Source organism: Garra rufa, chromosome 4 (genome assembly GCF_049309525.1).
Source record: "Garra rufa chromosome 4, GarRuf1.0, whole genome shotgun sequence".
Taxonomy (NCBI): Eukaryota; Metazoa; Chordata; class Actinopteri; order Cypriniformes; family Cyprinidae; genus Garra; species Garra rufa.
In genome coordinates, this window is record NC_133364.1 from 30,146,263 (window position 1) to 30,167,537 (window position 21,275).

A 21,275-nucleotide genomic window follows, 5' to 3' on the forward strand; every position below is an offset into this window, starting at 1 on the left:
AAATGTAATCAGTTGACCTTACTTAGAAAAAGTGAGGAAACCGATTGCACTAAAAACTTTGACTTTGGGAAATTAGTGAAAGATAACTCCAGACATGGAGGAAATGAGTGAAAAGTCTATTAAGAATTGCTCCAACTCAAAAACATTTATTTTCTTCTTCTTCTGTTGTTATTTTGCACTTTACCAACATATTAGTGCACTGCTGCCTCTCACTGGTTTATTAGTGTTGTTGGATCCTTTGTGGCTACTTAAATATTTTAAGCAGTAAGTAAATTGTTTTTCTTGAGTTTGCTGAGTTTGAGGATGCTCCATCTCGATCAGGAGCACTTAAACAGGCAACAAGCCTTGAATCGACCACCCAATTGAAAACCAATGATCTATCACAGACGGAAAAACAAACCAAATAGTGTAGTTCTTACCCAAGAGGTTTCTCCATACGACTGCCCAACGAACCCACCACCTCTCCCAATGTACAACATGCCTGGCCAAGGAAATCCTGCAATAAGAAAGAACATTAAAGAGGACTGGGTGGCAATTTTTAACATGGCAAGATGAAAGGTCAGTATTTCCAGTTGTCTATTTATAGTATATATGAGATTTCTTCTACTTCTACATCCGAAATCACTGGGTAAAAGCAAAGATAAGCTTTGATTTAACTACAGTACACTATGGACAAAAATATGTGGACACCAAAACCTCACAACCTTGTGTGCTTGTTCAGCTTTAAATTTCAAAATCATAGGCATTTATAAAGAGTTGACGTTCCCTAACTGGGAAAGCTTTCCATGAGGTGTTGGAACAAGACTGTGAGAATTTGTTTTGTGGCGATGGGGTCTGGCTTGCAGTCAGTGTTCCAATTCATCCCTAAGGTAGTCAATGGAGTTCAGATTTGGGATTGGTGCAGGCTGGTTTAAGTTCTTTCACAGTGGATTCAGTCAATCTTTTCTTTATGGTCCTGGCTTTGCTCACTAAGGCATTGCTATGCTGAAGCAGAAAATTGCCCTCCCAGACCATTGGCATATAGTTGGAAGCACATAATTTTCTAGAATGTCACTGTGTGATGTAGCATTAAGATTTATCTCTTAAGATTTATTTAAATTTAAAACCCAATCAAGCAACTGTATGTTGTTTTGTGTATTTAGGTTTAAATATCTATGTACAATTGCTTTAAAAGAGTTTAAAGAAATTCTATTTATTTTAATATAATGAAAGGGAATGATGACTATGGCAGTCAAGCTTCAAAAAGGTTTATGAAAGCTAAAATACAATCAAAAACCATGCTATATTAAAGGCTGAAACTGCTAACACACCATGTGGAAAAGTTGTCACCCCTCTGATAAATGATCTTCATTTAACTTATTCTGTATTAATAAAAATGTGCATTAATGGAAAGTGCAGTGGAGCGAGAATGATCAAAGGAAACATGAGAAAACGAAAATAAGACATCTAGAGAATAATAATGAAAATGAAGCAAATTGCTTTGCCGTAGCAGGTGTGTTTATATTTCTCAAAAACATAATTGTGTTGTAATAAAGAGGGAGTTTTCTTCTTTTTTTTTCAGAATAAACAAATAGGTATGGTAGGGCAGGTAATGCAAATTGTATGCTTATCTATAAAATGCAATTTAATTTAATTTATTTTTAATTTAATTGAATTTAATTGAATACACCCTCTGCTGATTGAAAAGTTGTGTATATTGACAAGAGAAGAGGGCCAGTCACTGAACCCTGAGGCATCCCAGTGATTACTTCATGTAATTCTGAGTCTTCCCTTCAGCAAACCTAGAAGCATCCCCATGACTCAAGCCAATAAAAAAGTGCACTTCCTGTGATGCCAAGCTGATAGGGTAAACAAAAGTATTTCATCATTTTACAGACAATAAGTCTAGCTAGATCATTGTTAAATAATAAAATATGATACTTAGTCAAAATTAACTAAACTTATTGGGCAAATCCTAGTCTCAATGGTGTGAAAAAGTACTCATGTTTGTCATGTTTGACATTAATGTTGCATTAGTTCTCACATGTCTTGTTAAATGTGACAGCAATTTTGGATATGAGAATGCAAATGCAATTAAGTGATAATGGCAGAGGGAAATAGTTTCAGTCTGATCCTCATACAAAGGTTACCATGTGACAGAAGACAAATCTCAAAAAGAACTTTAACTGCTTTGTCATTCTTGATTGGACACAAAAATATAATACATCATTTGAAAGGGTCTACACTCACTACATTAACAAAATGTTGTGCTTTTGTAAAATAAAGAAAATAAACAGGGTGAACTTTCATTTGTCCGAAGTCTCTACGAATATCCTAATGAAACGTGTCACTAAAATGAACTGAAACTCAGCAAATACTTGACACACAGACATAAGAAATATATCTATGGAAATCTCTTCTTTTAAATCTTCTTAAAGTCTTATCGAATACAAATATTATGTGACAAAGTAATCTGTATGAAATTCACGCAATGTACAGTCTTTATGTTTTTAAGATTCTGAAAAAAGCACAAATTTCAAGCCATGTCAAAAATTCTCCAGGGCCACAAAACCCAACAGTGTTCATATTTTTACGACACTTTTGTGCCAGCTTGCATTCTATATTCTTTTATTATATGGAAAGTAAGTGTGATTATTGTGTTTCTTGGACAAGTAAACTTTTTTTCCTCCTATGTGACTGTCACTAATTTAGACACTAGGTTATGCTCTCTGAGTTCATCCTCGGTTATTTATGAAATGCTTCATTTTCACTGACACAGACATTCCCATGAGCATTTGTTCTACCGCTTGTCTAATTACTGCTGGCGACTACACTCTCAATTTGTATTCATAAAAATGAATATGAATAAAATATCTTTGTTCTCTATAAACTCTATGAAGGCCTCCTTCTCTTCCTCTTTCTTTCTTTCTCTATCTATCTCTCGCTGCTTCTTTCTGTCTCTGCATGTGTGGTTTTCTCCCTGCTGCCTCTTCTCTTAATTTTCACCTAAGGATGTAGTCGCTCTTTGCCTTTCAACACATCCTATAATGGTTTTATGCAGAATTCCCTTCGGGATTGGACTAGCAGTGTTTGTCTTTCCAAGTCAGAGGGGAAGAGAGTAATATTGATTTCTGGGTAACTGAGGGAGTGAGTAATACACTGGGAGGGACTGTGCCTGATTTGTTAGATCATTTCGAGGTGGTAATTTTCAGGGATGGAACCTGTGTGCTCACTGGAGTCACTGAGGGTGTTTTCAATTACTCTTGTGCATGATGTGTGGAGAGATCAGTTTATCTCTTTACAGCTAGTGTGCCCACATGCTCGCGGCAGGAAGCAATCGCAGTACAGATGCTTGGGAGCGCTGCCTGGGATATGGCAGACTTACAAAGAAGTGTACAGCTTGTTTAGATCAATGGTGTTGTTGGCAGGTGGTTTAGTAAATACCATGATGTGTTTGGTTAAACAGTTCCACTTTGCCACATTGATGGATTTACATAGTGTCCTATGCCATAAATGATGACTTAAAGGGATAGTTCACCCAAAAATGTAACATTGATGTTTATCTGCTTACCCCCAAGGCATCCAAGATGTAGGTGACTTTGTCAGTAGAAAAGCCGTAGGTCCCATTGACTGCCATTATATGACTGACAGACTACAACGGTTTGAGTTAAAAAAATTGTTTGTGTTCTACTGAAGTAACTAACATCAAATTTTCAGTTTTGGGTGAAATATCCATTTAACTAGTATTAAATGACCTCAGTTTCACTACTACCTACCTACTACTACCTATGACTTTTGTTAGTTTGCCTTGTAAATGCCAAGGAATTACCAAAAATCCTAGACTCCAATTCCGATTGGAACCAAAATTTTAGAAAATTAAAACTAAAAATAGATGTTTCTCGCGTGTAGAAGATTACTACTCTGATCTAAAAAACCAATATTAAATCAAGAATTTTTTAATCTCCAAAAACAGAATACTACAGAATAAAACAATCTTTCTACAAGAAGAGGATTCTTTGAAGTTTCTTTAAAGAACTTCAGCAAAAGTAAATGAATGAATGGATCAATTAACTGATCGACAGTTAATTTTTTTCCATGCAGTTCATGGGCAGGAGGTAACAATGAATGGATGGATGGATGGATGGATGGATGGATGGATGGATGGATGGACGATGGATAGATGGCTGAACTGACAGTTAACGTCAGGCATAGTAAAGATATTTTGGGTTGATTGGTTGTTTGATTGGAGCATGAAAGACATAGAATGATTACGGCCACATTCCATGACGAGCACAGATGGGACCACTGAAGTGAATTTGCATCTTTTACTCTAAACCCATCATCAGTGTGTAAAATGACACCTCAGGGACCCGCTTGAGCACCAAAACACAGCTTCAATCATGCTACCTTCTCTGTGAGAGCTTCTCTAATCACATGTCTCTGTTAACCCATATTTGCCTCTTTATTCTCATATAAACAGACCTGCTGATTAGAAGCACTCTGAGATGGGCGACTATGTATGATGGCATCTTAACCTTCATAATAGCCTAGAGGAGGTTAACAGGGTTAGCGTTTATAGTCTAAAAGAAAACATGGAGCAGTTTCTGAGACTTACGTGTTTTGAAAGGTTGGTGCTTTTGGAGTCAACATCATACCTGAAAAACAAAAGAGAAGGACATATTGAGAAGGGACACACAACTAGGATAACCAGTTCCCTTCCGAAGGGAACTCTCACTGCGTCCTCTAGAGGGCGCTTTTGGGGAACGCTGCAGCGTGCCTCGAGTCTGAAGAATGCATAGAAAAACTACATGAAATGGCCGGCGCCAGCGTATGACGTCACCGCGGCGCGTCAGTCGCTGCCGTTGCGTCACTACCGGGCGACCATAACATAAAGAGGCGCCCGGTAGTGACGCAATACGGCAGCGACTGACTTCAGCTTTCGCGGTGACGTCATACGCTGGCGCCGGCCATTTCATGTAGTTTTTCTATGCATTCTTCAGACTCGAGGCACGCTGCAGCGTTCCCCAAAAGCGCCCTCTAGAGGACGCAGTGTCTCGTTCCCTATTCTCAGGGAACTAGGGTTACATACGTAACCTGAGACGTTTTTTGTTAGTATATTCATCACTTTTTATATTATTGCTTGCGTTATATCAAATTACCAGATGGCCCAGAATTAGCTTTTAGCTGTAGCTCTTGACATGAACTAACTCAATCCAAACATTCAAGCATCACTTGCTTTAGCAGTTCTCTTTAGAATCTATATGACACTCTGTCATTAGCATGTTGCTAAGCTAAGATAAAGAAGCATAACAATACACAATACTCTATTTTAAATTCGACGTATCACTATTTTTCTGCACTGAATATATTTATAATTAACATTTCTTTAGATTTTGCCCACAATATTTGAAAATATTTTGCACTGGCTCACTGCAATGCATTCTGGGACTGCTACTGACTTTTTGAAAATGCTGTCTTTGTAGGCAGCTCACAAGAGTATATGATAATCCTACATTTTCAAAATGTTTCATGCAGGACTGCAATGTCACACAGCAACAGATCTGAAATGATTTGGTCTGATATTTATGCATGATTTACCATTTCTAAAAAATGGGAGTTCTAATCTCTTTGTCATAACTGGGTCAGCCACATCCGATATAAACCCAGCTGTGTGTTAAGCATAATAACTGACTCTTCCTTTCAATTTAGACTAATTTCAAAACCAATTCTTCATATCCTCTTAATACAACCTGCACTGGCATTTATGTGTCTGAGTGTTTTAAATGAATGAATGAGGTGAATATATTACATAAGAAGTCCCAAAAGGGACTGTGATGTTCTATTCAGCCATACGTATTCACATAAATACTTCATGACCCCAGAGTGGAACAAAAACATATATTGACACAGACTTAACCCCAGCACAAACGCATTCATACACACAAAAACAACAAGCTTGCATTCAAACCCAAATACACACAAGTACACAACCAGACCTAATGAAATTGAGATTTGCTATTTCTCTAGGGAACAGTTTACACCCTTGAGGGAGCCACTGGAAGGTGGGAAACTCATCAGGGATGAGAGGCTTTAATGCAGTACCAACATAGTATATTGTCAACATTTAATTGATTCTTCTTCTACATGATTCCTCAGCAGTGTTTGATTTCAAAATATTTAATCAAAATATACCTTTCTTCACCTCTGAAATGACTTGTGGGTGAAGTTGCCTAAAAAGCCTTCCGATATAGATTTGTCACTCTATGGAAGTTCTTATATGCTTCACGTCATTAACACTTCAAGTGGAGTGACCTGGAGTGACGTCTGGGCTTTAAGTGAAGCCCTTTAAGACATCTACATTTGTGGCTTTAAGCCATTACCGTGGTTATTTTGCATGTTCCAGTATGTTCGAGGTAATTGTCCTGTGGGTGGATGAACTGAACTCTAAGCCCTCATCCTCTTGCATACATGCAGCAGGTTTTCCCCCTTAGGAGATTCCCGTACTTAGCACTATCCATTTTTTCCTTTTTTCCTGGAGTTTGCCAAGACCCTTCCACAGAGGTCTATCCCCAAAGTGTGAAGCTGCCACCACCCTTGTTCACTCTAGCGTAATGTTTTTTTTTTTTTCAGTTTGATGTGTTAGGAGACTGCCAAACTGTAGCCCAAAAGCTCCTCAAATAATAAATATGTTCTTATCTCAGAATCTTCTCCCTAACTGAGGCTCACATCGCTTCTGGGAATTGTGTAGTGCCCAAAGTATGTTGAGCACTAGCAGAAGATATTTAAGATGCCAAAATTGGAATCTTTCTTGTTTTTGTCTTAAAGCCTTGTTTTTATTTGTGTCAAATTACATATGCGTCTACCCTGACAAAGTTTTTTGGTAATGGTCTACCTTCTAATGATTCTTCGTTCCAGACATGCCATTAGGGTGGATGCTCAGTTTTTCAGATCATCTTCTTAAAAATAACCTCCCACCTTGAGATATATTTAAGCCTTGCAACTGTTCTCATATTCTTGCCAAGATTCATGATTCATGATTCATTTATTTATACTTGGTTTGATCTTTTAGAATTCTGATTCCTTGACCTTCATGGTCTATTGTATTCCTGGAAATGGATGTGAATGCTCCCAGACAGAGCTCCATTTATTCATACAAATGGACTTAAATCAAGCAGCTATGTAACTTGGAGAAGAAGGGTTGTTATTTTATACCCAATAATTCATGTTTGTTACAGTAAAGTGATGAATGTTTATTATGTTCTGATGTTTTCTCAAATTAGTTCACAGTATAATTCTTAGTATACTTTCAACAAAAAAATCTTTTATTTTATTACTACTCACTAACCGTGCTTGGAAATTTCCGTCTCAGATGGTCCAAACTGATGTTGAAAGGCTCCTTGTTCCCAAAGTGCAAAGCCTCATTTATTAAACAAACAAAACACCTCCAGAGTCAATTCCAAGGCTATTAAAAAAAAAAAAAAAAAAAAAAACTCATCCCACCGTCATGAAGGAGATGGCAGATGCAGTCGCATTTACCACTGTTTGGCAAATTTTTTGTGGGCATTTGAATAGGAATCTAGCCAACTGGGAATTTTGCATGAGGGCAAAAGATTTCCTCATGCATATTTTACAAGAAGTTAAAGTTTCACTTGGATTCACCACGCTGACCAACAGAAAGCTGTTTAGTTTCGAATTGAAGTAAAAAAATTATTTGAAATGGTTACAAATTGCAATGAGATTGTGTTGACCAGGCCCATTTAGCACTCATTCAACCTGATCTCATGATGAAAACATACCTGTTAGAACTTTTTTCATGAGATACACCAATTAGGACATATCACTACAGTTTCAAACTGAAATATCCAGTAGCACTAAAAGAGTATTTTTTTTCCCCCCCGGAACAAATGAATGTACATATGGTACATTTTAAGTGACGTTGGTTTTGTATCTGTCACCGCATTTCTGACTTGAAATGTCTGTTGAGTGGAGCTATACTGTAACTCTAATGCTCCATGACATTTTAAAATAACGTACAATCTGCACTACACGAAACCTACCCAATAGTATGGACAAAAGCGAATGTGGTGTAAAAATGCAATTGCAGGCATGCTGTTTTAGCTTGTTTTTCGATATCTCATCTTTCAGCTCTTTCATCGTGAGTCATGTTTTTTCACGGGATTTGTACCCAAGGATTCTAAATCTAAATTCCGCGCTGGCTGATCTACCAAGCAAGCTTGTTAAGTCCGGTGTTGTGTCCATTTTCGACCCTGTGCCAAATTATTATTCCCTCTTGTTGAAATTGATACATGATTGCCTAATCCGAACCCCTCCCTCACACCTAAACCAATACTAAAAGGGTTGTAATCTGGTGGGGGTCAACAACAGAAAGCAAAACATACAGTATGTAATCATAACTGTGTATAAAAGCGATTACAGGTGCTCGCTGTTTTACCGCCTCTAGTGTTCATTTCTGTTGGAAACTGCAGTGATATATACTTATTGGTATTACATATTTTGCATCCTGCAAAATAGTTCCCACAGGTACGTTTTCATTATGAATTTAGTAGATACAACACCACTAATGAATTCTGCTATATAAACTTGAAATTTACAAAATACAAACAGTCACTCTTGCTCTACTTCCGAGAAAAACACAAGCCTGAAAAGACATGATGTGTGCATACGTAGAGATGCTCGACATAGCCATCACAGCGGATTGTAACGTGGTCTGCTGTCTGCCCACACACTCAACAGACCCTGAAGGGAACGACACACAAACACATAGCTTCCCATTTACACACTCTGACTAAACCGCACTATGCTTCCCTCTCCCAACACTATTTATAGCAACACATGCTGATGCTGATGGGAATCTGTCATTCTAACGCACACAAACATGCAGGCAGAATTCAAACGAGCAGCACTGAAACATGACACATTTTTCATAAACTGCTATGCTAATGCTACAGTTTGCTCAGATGAAGTGAGATCAAAATCAATACAGAGCAACAGGTTGGCTGCACTGTGGGATTAAAAAAATCATAGTATTAGAAAAAATGTGAGTGGTGCTGCCTGTACAAAATGTGTCTTGATATTGTGATAGCTTATGCCAAATTCACACTATGGGATTTTAAGTCTGATTTAAGCCTGATTTGCAAGTCAACAAGGTCACCAACAGTTCCCTTCCGGGAACTCGAGCCGCGTCTAGAAACGCTATGGGGAACGCCATTGGCGGGCCGCACTCTGAATCATGTCTTACAACCAATGAAATGACGGGAGTGACGTCACCGGCGCGATGACGTCATCGACCAGGAAGTATAAAGCACGTGCGTTTGACGCCCGCGGCAGCTTTTGTCATTCAGCGAGAGCGCTCTGTGTCTGTCTGTCTGCCATTTCTGCTGTTTTTTGTGCCAGTTTGCACACCTTTTATTTGAGTAGAATGGCTTCAAAACAACCTAAAAAGAGTTTGGTGGCTGTTAAGAGGCATAGAAGGTGTGTTCCTCCCTGCCAACGTTTCATAGTTGGTGGGGATACACACAGTCTATGCGTGGTGTGTTTGGGAGCGGAGCATGCACAGTCAGCCCTCGAAAAGGCTGACTGTCCGCAGTGTGAACGTTTACCGCTGCGGTTGCTTCGTTCCCGGAAAGCCCTCTTCGAGGAGGGGGCTTTCATTAGCGTGCCTCGCGGGTCCGGCCCCGCTTCCGCCGAGGCGGAGCGGCGTCGCCACTCGTGGGGCTCGCAGCTCGACCTGCTGGAGGGTTTGGAGACGGGTGACCCCCTATCTCCTCCCTCACTCAGCGGCGCGAGCGATCTCCTTCTGGATGAGGAAGCCCGCACCGCGGCCTCTTCCCCCCCAGAGGAGATCCCAGAGCTCCACATATCTTCCTCCGAGGAGGTTGATGTGGATATTGAGAGCCTGGAGGAAACACCACAGCCACCCCGTACGCCTCACTACGAGGAGCTCGTGGAGGTGCTGACTAATGCGGTAGCCAAACTAAACATCTCATGGCCCGCTGAACAAACTCATGAGCCGCAGGCAAGCAGACTAGATGATCGCTTCCTGCGGACAAAGTCAGCACCCCCCACACGGAGCCTTCCCTTCTTCCCTGATCTTCATAAAGAAGTTTCTAGATCATGGGGGAAGCCGTACTCTTTCCGTCTCTACCACCCCACTGAGAGCTATGCTAACGTGGGGGGTGCGGGGGAGTACGGTTATAGGGCGATGCCACGGGTCGAACAGACGCTTGCGGGCTATCTGGCACCCGGTTCGGCATCGTCCCTGAAGGCTCCGTCCTTGCCCACCCAGCCACTCAAAAACACCTCTATCATGGTGGGCAAGGCTTATACGGCAGCAGGTCAGGCTGGTTCATGTCTTCACACCATGGCCATCCTTCAGGCCTACCAGGCTGATCTGCTGAAGGAGTTTAACGACGGCGAGGAGGTTAATATATCAGAGATGCGGCGCACAGCAGACCTCGCCCTCCGCGCCACCAAGGAGACCGCCCGTGCTGTGGGCAGGTCTATGGCAGCCCTGGTGGCCGCGGAGAGACATCTCTGGTTGTCCCTGTCCGCACTAAAAGCCAAGGACAGGGCAACGCTCCTGGACGCCCCAATAGAGCCCGGCTCCGGCCTCTTCGGTGCCTCGGTGGACACAGTTGTCGCCAGGCACCAGGAGGCCAGGAAGCAGGCAGCGGCGTTCAGGACATACCTCCCTCGCCGTGTTTACTCCTCTGAGGCTGCTGGACGGGAGCAGCCTCAGCCGTCAACGAGCTCCTCGTACAGAGAGGCACAGAAACAGAGCGTTGCCGCTCGCGCTCCTCCGGTCGGCAGACCTAGAGGACGGGGCCAGCAACGCTCTAAGCCGAGGGCCTCTAACAAAAGGCCTGACCTGAGGGTCGTCCTCCAGTCGAAGAGGTCCTCGGCTAAACGGCCCTGACGGTTATGGCCCAGGGCCAATGAGGGCAGCCCCTCTCGAGGGGGTCTATTCGGCGCCACTCAGTGTGGCCACCGAACCCCCTCGCGGCCCTCAGGAGATCTGTCAGCTAACCCTGCCAGCGTTACAGGGCGCGGCAATCTCCCGCGAACATCATCTAGCTGTTCCGCCCGGAAACGTAGCGGCCCTAGAGAGTACGCAACCCCCACGGGGGTCCTTAGAGAAACTAGTTCAGGAGCTCCCTGCCAGTTCGCTGCTTCAGGTCCCCGAGCTAGTTCCTCAAACAAATCCAGAAGCCAGTCTCGAGAGGCTGGTTCCCTTAGTAGATTTTCTGGCAGCGTGGAAACTACTGCCGAATGTCTCCACATGGGTCCTGCAGACTGTAGAAAAGGGTTACTGCATTCAGTTCGGCGCCAAGCCGCCACCCTTCAGCGGGGTATTTCCAACCGTAGTGAACCCCGAGCAGGGTCTGGTAATGGAACAAGAAGTAGAAACTCTTCTAAGGAAGGAGGCCATCGAGGTGGTCCCTCCTCAAGACAGAGAATCCGGGTTCTACAGCCGGTACTTCATAGTTCCCAAGAAGGATGGAGGGCTCCGGCCCATCTTAGATCTCAGGCAATTGAACCGCTCAGTAAAGAGACTGAAGTTCAAGATGCTCACTATCAAGCAGGTAGTGTCACAAATCAGGTCCGAGGACTGGTTTGTCACGATAGATCTAAAAGACGCGTATTTTCACGTCTCCATCCTTCCTCAACACAGGAAGTTCCTCAGGTTCGCTTTCAGGGGCGAAGCTTACCAATACAGGGTACTTCCTTTCGGCCTAGCTCTCTCTCCCCGTACTTTCACAAAGTGTGTGGATGCTGCTCTGGCTCCTCTGCGACTCCAGGGCATCCGCATACTCAACTACATAGACGACTGGCTCATCCTAGCCAGCTCAGAGCAGTTAGCGGTTCAACATCGAGGTGTTGTTCTCGCTCACATGAAAGAATTAGGGTTGAGACTCAACGCCAAGAAAAGTGTACTTTCTCCATTACAGAGGACCACTTACTTAGGCGTGGTGTGGGATTCGACCACGATGCAGGCACGTATGTCTCCTGCTCGGATCGAGTCGATCCTTACTGCAGCAAATGCGGTCAAGCTAGGCCAGTCACTCACTGTCAAACAGTTCCAAGTACTGTTAGGTCTTATGGCAGCCGCATCCAACGTGATACCTTTTGGACTGCTGCACATGAGGCCACTACAGTGGTGGCTCAAAACCAGGGGGTTCTCCCCGAGGGGAAATCCATTCCGCAAGATCAAGGTCACGCGGCGCTGCCTACGTGCCTTGGCTATGTGGAAGAAACCCTGGTTCCTCTCTCAGGGTCCAGTTCTGGGAACTCCGTGTCGCCGTGTTACACTAGCGACGGACGCATCCCTCACTGGATGGGGAGCGGTCATGAGTGGCCACTCAGCCCAAGGCCTGTGGAGCCCTCATCTTCTCTCATGGCACATAAATCGCCTAGAGATGTTAGCTGTGTTCCAGGCCCTGAAGTGTTTCCTTCCAGACCTAAGAAACCGCCACGTGTTGGTCCGTACAGACAGCACTGCGGTAGTGTACTATATAAACCATCAAGGAGGGACCCGCTCACGCCCCTTGTTCAAGCTGGCGTACCGGATCCTCCTGTGGTCTCAAGGAAAGCTTCTCTCCCTGAGAGCAGTCCACATTCCTGGACATCTGAATGTGGGAGCAGACGTCCTGTCGAGGCAGGGGCCGAGGCCCGGGGAATGGATGCTTCACCCAGCAGTGGTGAAGCAGATCTGGAGAAAATTTGGCCAGGCTCAGGTGGACCTCTTCGCGACTCGAGAGACATCGCAATGTCCCCTCTGGTACTCTCTAGTTCCTCCAGCTCCTCTCGGACTGGACGCTATGGTACAGACGTGGCCGAGGCTTCGTCTGTACGCCTTTCCCCCGATCGCTCTGCTCCCAGGAGTTCTGGAAAGAGTGCGCCGGTTCCAAGTACGGCTGCTGCTAATAGCCCCGTATTGGCCGGCCCAAGTATGGTTTCCGAACCTAGTCTCCCTCCTCGACGGCTCTCCATGGGAGATTCCCGTCAGGAAGGACCTCCTGTCTCAGGCTGGGGGCGCAATTTGCCACCCCCACCCAGAGAGGTGGAAGTTATGGGTGTGGCCCCTGAGGGGGCACAACTCATAGAAGCTGGTCTCTCAACCGAGGTTGTTGAGACCCTTCTCCAATCCAGAGCTCCCTCTACGAGGAAACTTTATGGCCTTAAGTGGAACCTGTTTGTTAAATGGTGTTACGAACACCGCTTCGACCCAGTCAACTGCCCAGTTGGTACAGTTCTGGAGTTCCTACAAACTCGCCTTTCCGCAGGGCTAGCTCACTCCACCCTGAAGGTATACGTGGCGGCTATATCGGCCTTCCACGCCCCTCTCGGTGGCCTCTCAGTGGGCAAAAACCCCCTGGTCATTCGTTTCCTCCGCGCTGCACTCAGGTTGAGGCCTCGAGTGCAGCCAAGGGTTCCCACGTGGGACCTGGCTGTCGTGCTAGAAGCTCTATGCAAGCCTCCTTTCGAGCCCATAGAGGAGATATCAGACCGCGTGCTTACCATTAAGACAGCGCTCCTGATAGCCCTTACCTCTCTGAAGAGAGTAGGGGACCTTCAGGCCCTCTCAGTGGCCCCTTCTCACTTAGACTTTGCCCCTGGTATGGCCAAAGCCTTTCTTTACCCAAGAGTTGGGTACGTACCGAAGGTCCCGTCCCTAGCACCTCAGCCTATAACGCTGCAAGCGTTCTATCCTCCTCCGTTCCTGGAGCCAGATCACAGGAAGTTTAATTGCATGTGCCCAGTCAGAGCATTAGATGCTTACGTCCACAGAGCTGCCCTGTGGCGTAAAACAGAACAGCTGTTTGTCTGTTATGGCCCTCCAAAGAAGGGCCACCCAGCTGCTAAAACCACTATCAGTAGATGGATCATTGATGCCATATCTACTGCCTACGAGTCTTCTGGTCTCCCATCACCGATCGGAGTCAAGGCTCACTCTACTCGAGGCCTCTCTGCCTCGAAAGCTCTGACGGCAGGTGTCCCCATCCAGGACATCTGCAATGCTGCGGGTTGGTCTTCGCCCCTGACATTTGTCAGGTTTTATCAAATCGACCTCAGAGCCACTCCAGGCTCCTCCGTACTGGACTCTAGCCAGTAAGCCATTAATATCAGCCATCTCCCTAGCCAGGAGGAGACTTCTCAAGGCGCATTCTTTTAGTTAAAAGAAGAGAAGTCGTTACTCGCCACACCCTCCTCGTGTGCCTGAGGGCCGAGGAGTGGTTTCAGGATCCTTAGTCCCCCCTGTGCTGGTCATTTCCAGACAAGGGACTACTATTCCCCGAGAGCCTGAGGGCCGGGGACCATGTCACCTTCTGTCAGTAGAATCTAGACAAAGGTTCTTTCTCTCAAGCCCTGGTAGTTCCACCAGGCAGAACTTACTCAGTCCCGCTTGCTCTGGCATATCCCCAGACAAAGGACTAAGACTCCTCGAGTGCCCGAGGGCCGAGGAGTATCTCTCTAGCGCTTACGGTCTTTCAAATTAGGATGTAAGCCGAGTAGAAGGTCTGCTCATATCCTCGTGTGCTCGAGAGCCGAGGATCATACAACCCTCTTGTCCGCGGAATGCTAGACAATGGTCCATTTCCCTCGCGTACTGGCAAATTTCCCAGACCGGGTGTAATTCGGTCCCTCTGGTTTCTGGCTTTCTCCAGACCACGGACTAAGACTCCTCGTCTGCCTTCAAATAAGGCCGAGGAGTGCCTCCTGCACTGGTTGGCTACCAGGCAGAGGCCCATACTGTCCTCCCCGTGAGCCCGAGGGCCGGGGATTGCAGTGTCCTGTTGTCCGCATAAAGCTAGACAAAGGCTTATCTTCTCGCGTCCTGGCGGAGTACCAGGCCGAGCCTTGAGTCCCTCTTGCTCTGGCAGAACCCCAGACAAAGGACTACCCTCTCCTCGTGAGCCCGAGGGCCAAGGAGTACCTCTCGTTCTGGCTGGCGATCAGACAGAGGCGGACCACCTGGCTGAGGTCCACTTCTCCCTTTGCAAGCAAAGGTCGAGAACCCTATCCTCGTGAGCCTGAGGGCCGAGGATCCTTTCACCATCTTGTCCGTAGAATACTAGACAATGGTTTATCTTCCTCGCGTTCTGGCATCTACCAGACCGGGTGTAATTCGGTCCCTCTGGTTTCTGGCATTTTCCCAGACCAAGGACTAAGACTCCTCGTCTGCCTTCAAACAAGGCCGAGGAGTGCCTCCTGCACTGGCTGGCTACCAGGCAGAGGCCCATACTGTCCTCCCCGTGTGCCCGAGGGCCGGGGACTGCAGTGTCCTGTTGTCCGCATAAGGCTAGACAAAGGCTTATCTTCTCGCGTCCTGGCAGAGCACCAGGCCGAGCCTTGGGTCCCTCTTGTTCTGGCAGAACCCCAGACAAAGGACTACCCTTTCCTCGTGAGCCCGAGGGCCGAGGAATACTCCTGAGGTCGATCTTACTATCCTCGTGGGTCCGAGGACCGAGGATCTCTCCCACTTGTCCGTACAGACAGTGGTCATTTCAGTCCCTCTTGTGCTGGCTGTTCCCAGACAACGGACTAAGACTCTGCGTGTGCCTGAGGGCCGCCGAGTACCTCTCGCTCTGGCTGGCGACCAGACAGAGGAAGACTACCTTTCCTCGTGTGCCCGAGGGCCGAGGACTATAGGGCCTCTTTGTCCGCGGAAGGCTAGACAAGGGCTCTTTTTCTTCCATCCTGCTCAAAGACACAGCGCAGGCTTTGGAAATTATGGGGGCGTTGGTAGTCTCGTTCCCCATAGCGTTTCTAGACGCGGCTCGAGTTCCCGGAAGGGAACGTCTCGGGTTACGTATGTAACCTAGTTCCCTGAGGGAACGAGACGCCGCGTCTCGAACCATAATTCCCGCACCCTGCGGCGCTCGCTTCATTCCTAAAGAGCTGCCGCGGGCGTCAAACGCACGTGCTTTATACTTCCTGGTCGATGACGTCATCGCGCCGGTGACGTCACTCCCGTCATTTCATTGGTTGTAAGACATGATTCAGAGTGCGGCCCGCCAATGGCGTTCCCCATAGCGTTTCTAGACGCGGCGTCTCGTTCCCTCAGGGAACTAGGTTACATACGTAACCCGAGACGGTCTTTATGCATGAACTACTCAACAACGCATCAAAGAAGATCGCTGACCGTTTGCCAACACCAAACAAATATCTAGCATGCTAAAGATCTGGACCTGTCAAACGCCACAATTCACATTTAATTAACCCAAACAACTGACAAAATGTAAATAATAAATGAGCTTCATAACGTCAAGGATCAAGGACTTTGGACACTCCAATGCAGCCCATTGTAAGGTTACGCCAGTAGTGGGCGTTTGTACAATGTTATCAATGACGTACATCCAGTCAACATGATGGAGAGAGACGTTATCGAGGGAAAGGTATAAATAAAGTGGAATGCAGCCATTTTAGATTTATCACCCAGTTCATTGGGTGATAAAGAGTCTGCGGCTGAGTTGGTTAGGGACAAGGGTGACCTGATGATCACAGTCAGGAATGCTCTGTCGGGCCAGCCCCCACGGAAGTCCAGCCCCTCACAGGTTAGCCCCGTCGAGCTCCCGAAAGATGGCGTGGCAGCTGCTCAGTCGGGGTCCGAGTCGATGGCCATGCTTCTTTCGGGCGGCCAGTTCTCCACCTCTCCACCATGTCCTTGAGGCTCAACGAATGGTCCCAGGGCTCCTGACATGATTCTCAGCCTTCTGGTGGGGCAGCCAGGTGGTACATTGATGTCCCCCAGGTGGAGCATGTGGTTGTGGTGCACTTGTGCCCGCCAAACGCAGCCACCTGGAGGAATCGTCCACTCCTCCCATCCAAAGCCTGTAAGCTGTCGTCAGCCCTGGCAATCCTGTAGGTACACCAAGCCAAGGCTCTAAAAAAAGACCCACAAAAGTAGTCCTGACTCAGGGTTGATGCAGGAACTGTGCACGGCGACCGACTTTGCTCTCCGAACCACAAAGGTCACGGCGCAGTCCCTCAGTCAGGTGATGTCCACCATGGTGGCCCACACTGCATGAAAAGGGGGATTTTCGTCAGTTAACGGCACTGTACACTGTTGTGGAAGTTTCAGGTTAACGACTGTTCACAGGAATGTTCAGGCAGCACAGAAAACTGACGTTGCATTGGCTTGGCAGTTGACACCCCCATGCTTCCCATCCCCTTGTCCTAGGTGAAGCTTTCATATGTAAATGACTATACTGTTGGCCAGGAGCACCATCTCTGGCTGAACCTGGCACAGATGCGTGATGCCAAAAAAGTTTGCTTTGCCCAGCAGTTCAGAAGCAGATGGAGTTTTTTGGCAGTTCAGAAGCAGATGGAGGCCATTAAGCATATCTTGCCCCAGCGTGATTCTTCGAATACCAAGCCACCAGGAGCCAGGTCTTCGTCTGCCAGTTGCCAAGGGCACACCTCTGCGGCTTCTACACCTGCTCGACCCCAGGTAACCCCTCAACAGAGGCGTTGAGTCAGCCGCAGGAAGGGGGTGCAGCCTGCCTCTCAGGGTGGTGCCAAGTCTTCTCTGAAGACCGCAAAGCGTCCCTGAGACAAGCGACCCAGGGTTGACAGGACTTGTCCTTCGGGAGACACCGACATCTGTGCCCCTATCCCCGGGAGATGGCTGGAGACCTTCTCCACTGCTGCCGCCACTGAGCTCCGGGTCAGCGGTACCCACCTTCTCAATAGAAGAGCAATTCCCTTCATCTCTGGGTCTATCACGCCACTTTTTAAATGTGTGTGTATCATACTAGAACCTTTAGGCAGGTATGTTGAGGCACTGGCCCTCCAGGACTGAATTTGGGGACCCCTGTTCTAAGGCATTGCTGTGAAGTTGCTAGTGAGTGCTGGGTGGTTGCTGAAGCATTGCCAGTTTTTGCAGTCTAGGGTGAGTTTGATTAAGGAGACATCCAAAATGTGCAGTGCTGGGGTTTTTCCAGGAATGTGGTTGAGAACATCCAGGCAGGTGTGCTGAGGTAAGTTGGAGCTAAACTTTGCAGGACAGTGGACCTCCAGGACCGAGTTTGGACACCCCTGTTCAAGATTGTTTACATCACAGGTCTCAAGCTCTGCTCCTGGAGGGTCACTGTCCTGCATAGCTCCACCCAGCTCCAAAACACCTGCCTGGAAGTTTCTTGTTACCCTGAAGACCTTGATTAGCTGGTTCAAGTGTGTTTGATTAGGGTTGAAGCTAAACTCTACAGGGCAGTGAATTTGAAACCCCTGTCCCAGATAGTCCAATCCCTAACCCTAGATATGTGCATTAGTAATGCTGACACTTGCTCAGGAAAGCCTGCAATGAAAAGAAGTAACAGACAGAGGTTGTTTCCAAAATCAGTGATGGGAGACTTTGAGCTGGCCTTTAATTAGATTATGGTCTTATGAGGAGAGTTTGCGCGTACATGTTTCTCATTATGAAGGAAGAACAACATCATTAAAGTGCAGACATCATGAATCATTTTCTTCTGCCTTGTCACAGCACAAAGGAGAGATAAAGATATAAAGAAAGAGAGAGAAAAAGATAAAGCAACAAATATTGAGGGATCTCTAAATCCTGAAATATATCTAGCAATACATATAGCTCAACCTCATATATATCTATTTATTGTTTCTGTGTCTCTTCCATTCGTTTGTGGGGATCAGTCCCCCTTGTTGTCATGGCGACGTGCCATGTCATCCTCATCAGCAGTGCTTTAGTTTCGCTATCGTCTCGGAGGCACTGCCCACACGACCTCGTGACCCCTCTCATGTCTGCTGCAGATTTACAGACACAGTATGACAGGCCGTCGAACGGGGACACCGATCCACAGAGACAACACACACACACACACACACACACACACACACACACACACACACACACACACACACACACACACACACACACACACACACACACACACACACACACACACTCTGCCTACAGACATACACACTCATGCTGAAGCCTAGAGACACATAAATTCCTCACACACACTTGGGCCAACGGATATAGAATGACTCATATCTGTTCTAAAATACACACATAAATGCCTAAATATACAGACACAAACACATTTAGACTGGCACAAAATAATTAATATTAGCACAAACGCACATTCACAAACGAACATGCACACAAAGGCTGAATTTTAGGGGTGTGACGAGATCTCGTGGCACGAGATCTCGCGAGACTCCGATGTGTCCCGCGAGATCTGACTGGTCTCGCGAGAAGGTGACGATATCATGGCAAAACATTTTGCAATGTTTACATTAGGGCTGCATGACTAATAGTTATATAAATCTCACGATCTCTATTTAAACACCCATGCGATCTTATTCATGAATGACAACATTCAGAATTGTCTATTACAACTGTTTCAGGCGCTCCACTGACGCTTACCATGTGAAGGTTATTGAAGACATTCAAATCTGCATTCTTACTGCTGCAGCTTCAGAAAGCAACACAAACAGTCTTTTTAACCACATAATCATCATTGTGTCTTTGTTACAGACATTTAAATAACATAAGTACTGGGATAAAAGCTTATAGTTTGGATATAAACACTTATTTTCTACAGTAGCGATCAAAAACGAAAGTATAACACGTCTGTAGAGCAACGTTTATTCTCTTCACCAGGAGAGGGCGACAACTGCACGTTTAAAAAAAGTATTTGCCATTGAATTAAACATTCAAGAGATTCCAATAGTGAAAGTCTTTATTAATTGAGACACGGGCTCCTTCATTTTTTTTAGTTTTTTTTTTTTTTCTGACTTAAGCAATGAACATTATTTCAGAACCACTAGTAAATTATGTAATTTTGTTTAATTTTCTAATCCTTTTTTTCTTCAGAATCGTGATCTCCAGTTTATAAAAGAAAATAGTTTTTCAGTTTACCCAGAATCATGCAGCATTTTTATTACTGCATATAATTCATTAAAATATAAGTTTAATTTCATAAAGTACAAGTTCATATCAAAATGCACCTACATTTATTTTATTTTATTTGCATTTTGTGTTTTTTTGTTGAATAAAATACTATTGTCCCCTATATATTTCATCATTGAGGATTTATTTAAAAAAGTTAAAAAATCTCGTCTCGTCTCGTTCTCGTGAGCCCAAAATCTCGTCTCGTCTCGTCTCGTGAAATAAGTGTCTCGTCACACTCCTACTGAATTTATAACGCCTATTGCAAAGATACAAGATTTGAACACATCCAATTTTCATTATTATATTTTTCTCCCCTTCCGTAGGAAATTTTTTACTGTAAATTCAAAAGTATTTAAATGTACAACTAATTATTAAAAACAAACAATTAAAACTGAAAATTTAAAAATTTAAGCTAATTCAAAATATTTTTAAATACTATAATAGTGCATAAATAACACTAAAATAACACTGATGCCAAAAATAATTTTCATGATATGGTAATTAACTGATAAAAGGCTTATGTAATTATATACTACATAAATAAAAAAAAATAAAAATAAAACACTAAAACTAAAATCAGTCATTTTAAATGCAGCAAGTGAATTTTCGTTTCACAAATTGTACAGTATGTAAAATCAGCATTTACTTTGGAACTGGGTTAATACTCCCAAAGTGTTATTAAATTAAAAATGATTAATGTTTTTAAGATTTTTTCTGTCGCCTATAATTAATATAAATGTAAAAATAGTACAACTATAAAAATACAGACACAGATCAATTTCAAACGGTAATAACCACAATAACTAAAATGGTGCCAGGATACATTACATACTCTCATGGTAAAGTGAACTTAAATATGTATACAACAAATCAGCACCGGTGTCAGTAAACTAAAATTTTTATTTCCAGAAATTACTCAATGTCACTTTTCCTGTAACTACACTGTTACTGTTAAGCACAGGAGACCTTGACAAGTGTCCATACAGTGTTGCTCACACAGTACTGTATGTGTGATTTGTGAGAAGGGGGGTTTGGTTGTGACATCTGCTTATAAAAGCACACAAAACATATGATGACAGTTATCTTACGGCTGGGTTTACAGTAGCTGATACGTGTTTGATGTACTGTACCTTGATGCCTTGTCTAATAATAACCTTACAATTCAATTTCTTCTTTCCAAAGGTGGTTCCATACTTACATCTATAAGGATTAAGCTGTTATGTGAATTAAATAAATATTTATGTCACACACTAATTAATTTGCACCAAACTTTTTCAAAAAAACTTTAAAACTAATTAGTGCATTGAAGGCGTAGGCTGGTGAAAAATCTGAATTAGTTGACACTTGCAAATACATTATC

The 21,275-nt window shown here is 44.7% G+C and overlaps 1 protein-coding gene across 2 annotated transcripts in view; it reads right to left on the bottom strand.

The window, feature by feature from the left end:
• The window catches only part of LOC141333810 (copine-8), a 187,040-nt gene that overhangs the window by 106,386 nt on the left and 59,379 nt on the right, over positions 1-21,275 (bottom strand). Inside the window, exons 5-6 of one of the 2 annotated variants that reach the window (XM_073838951.1) lie at positions 4,595-4,634; positions 420-496 (exon numbers count right to left, since the gene is read on the bottom strand). In XM_073838951.1, coding sequence (XP_073695052.1) covers positions 420-496; positions 4,595-4,634 — 117 coding nt within the window. The remainder of the gene's footprint in view (positions 1-419; positions 497-4,594; positions 4,635-21,275) is intronic. The other variant, XM_073838952.1, reaches the window with a different exon arrangement.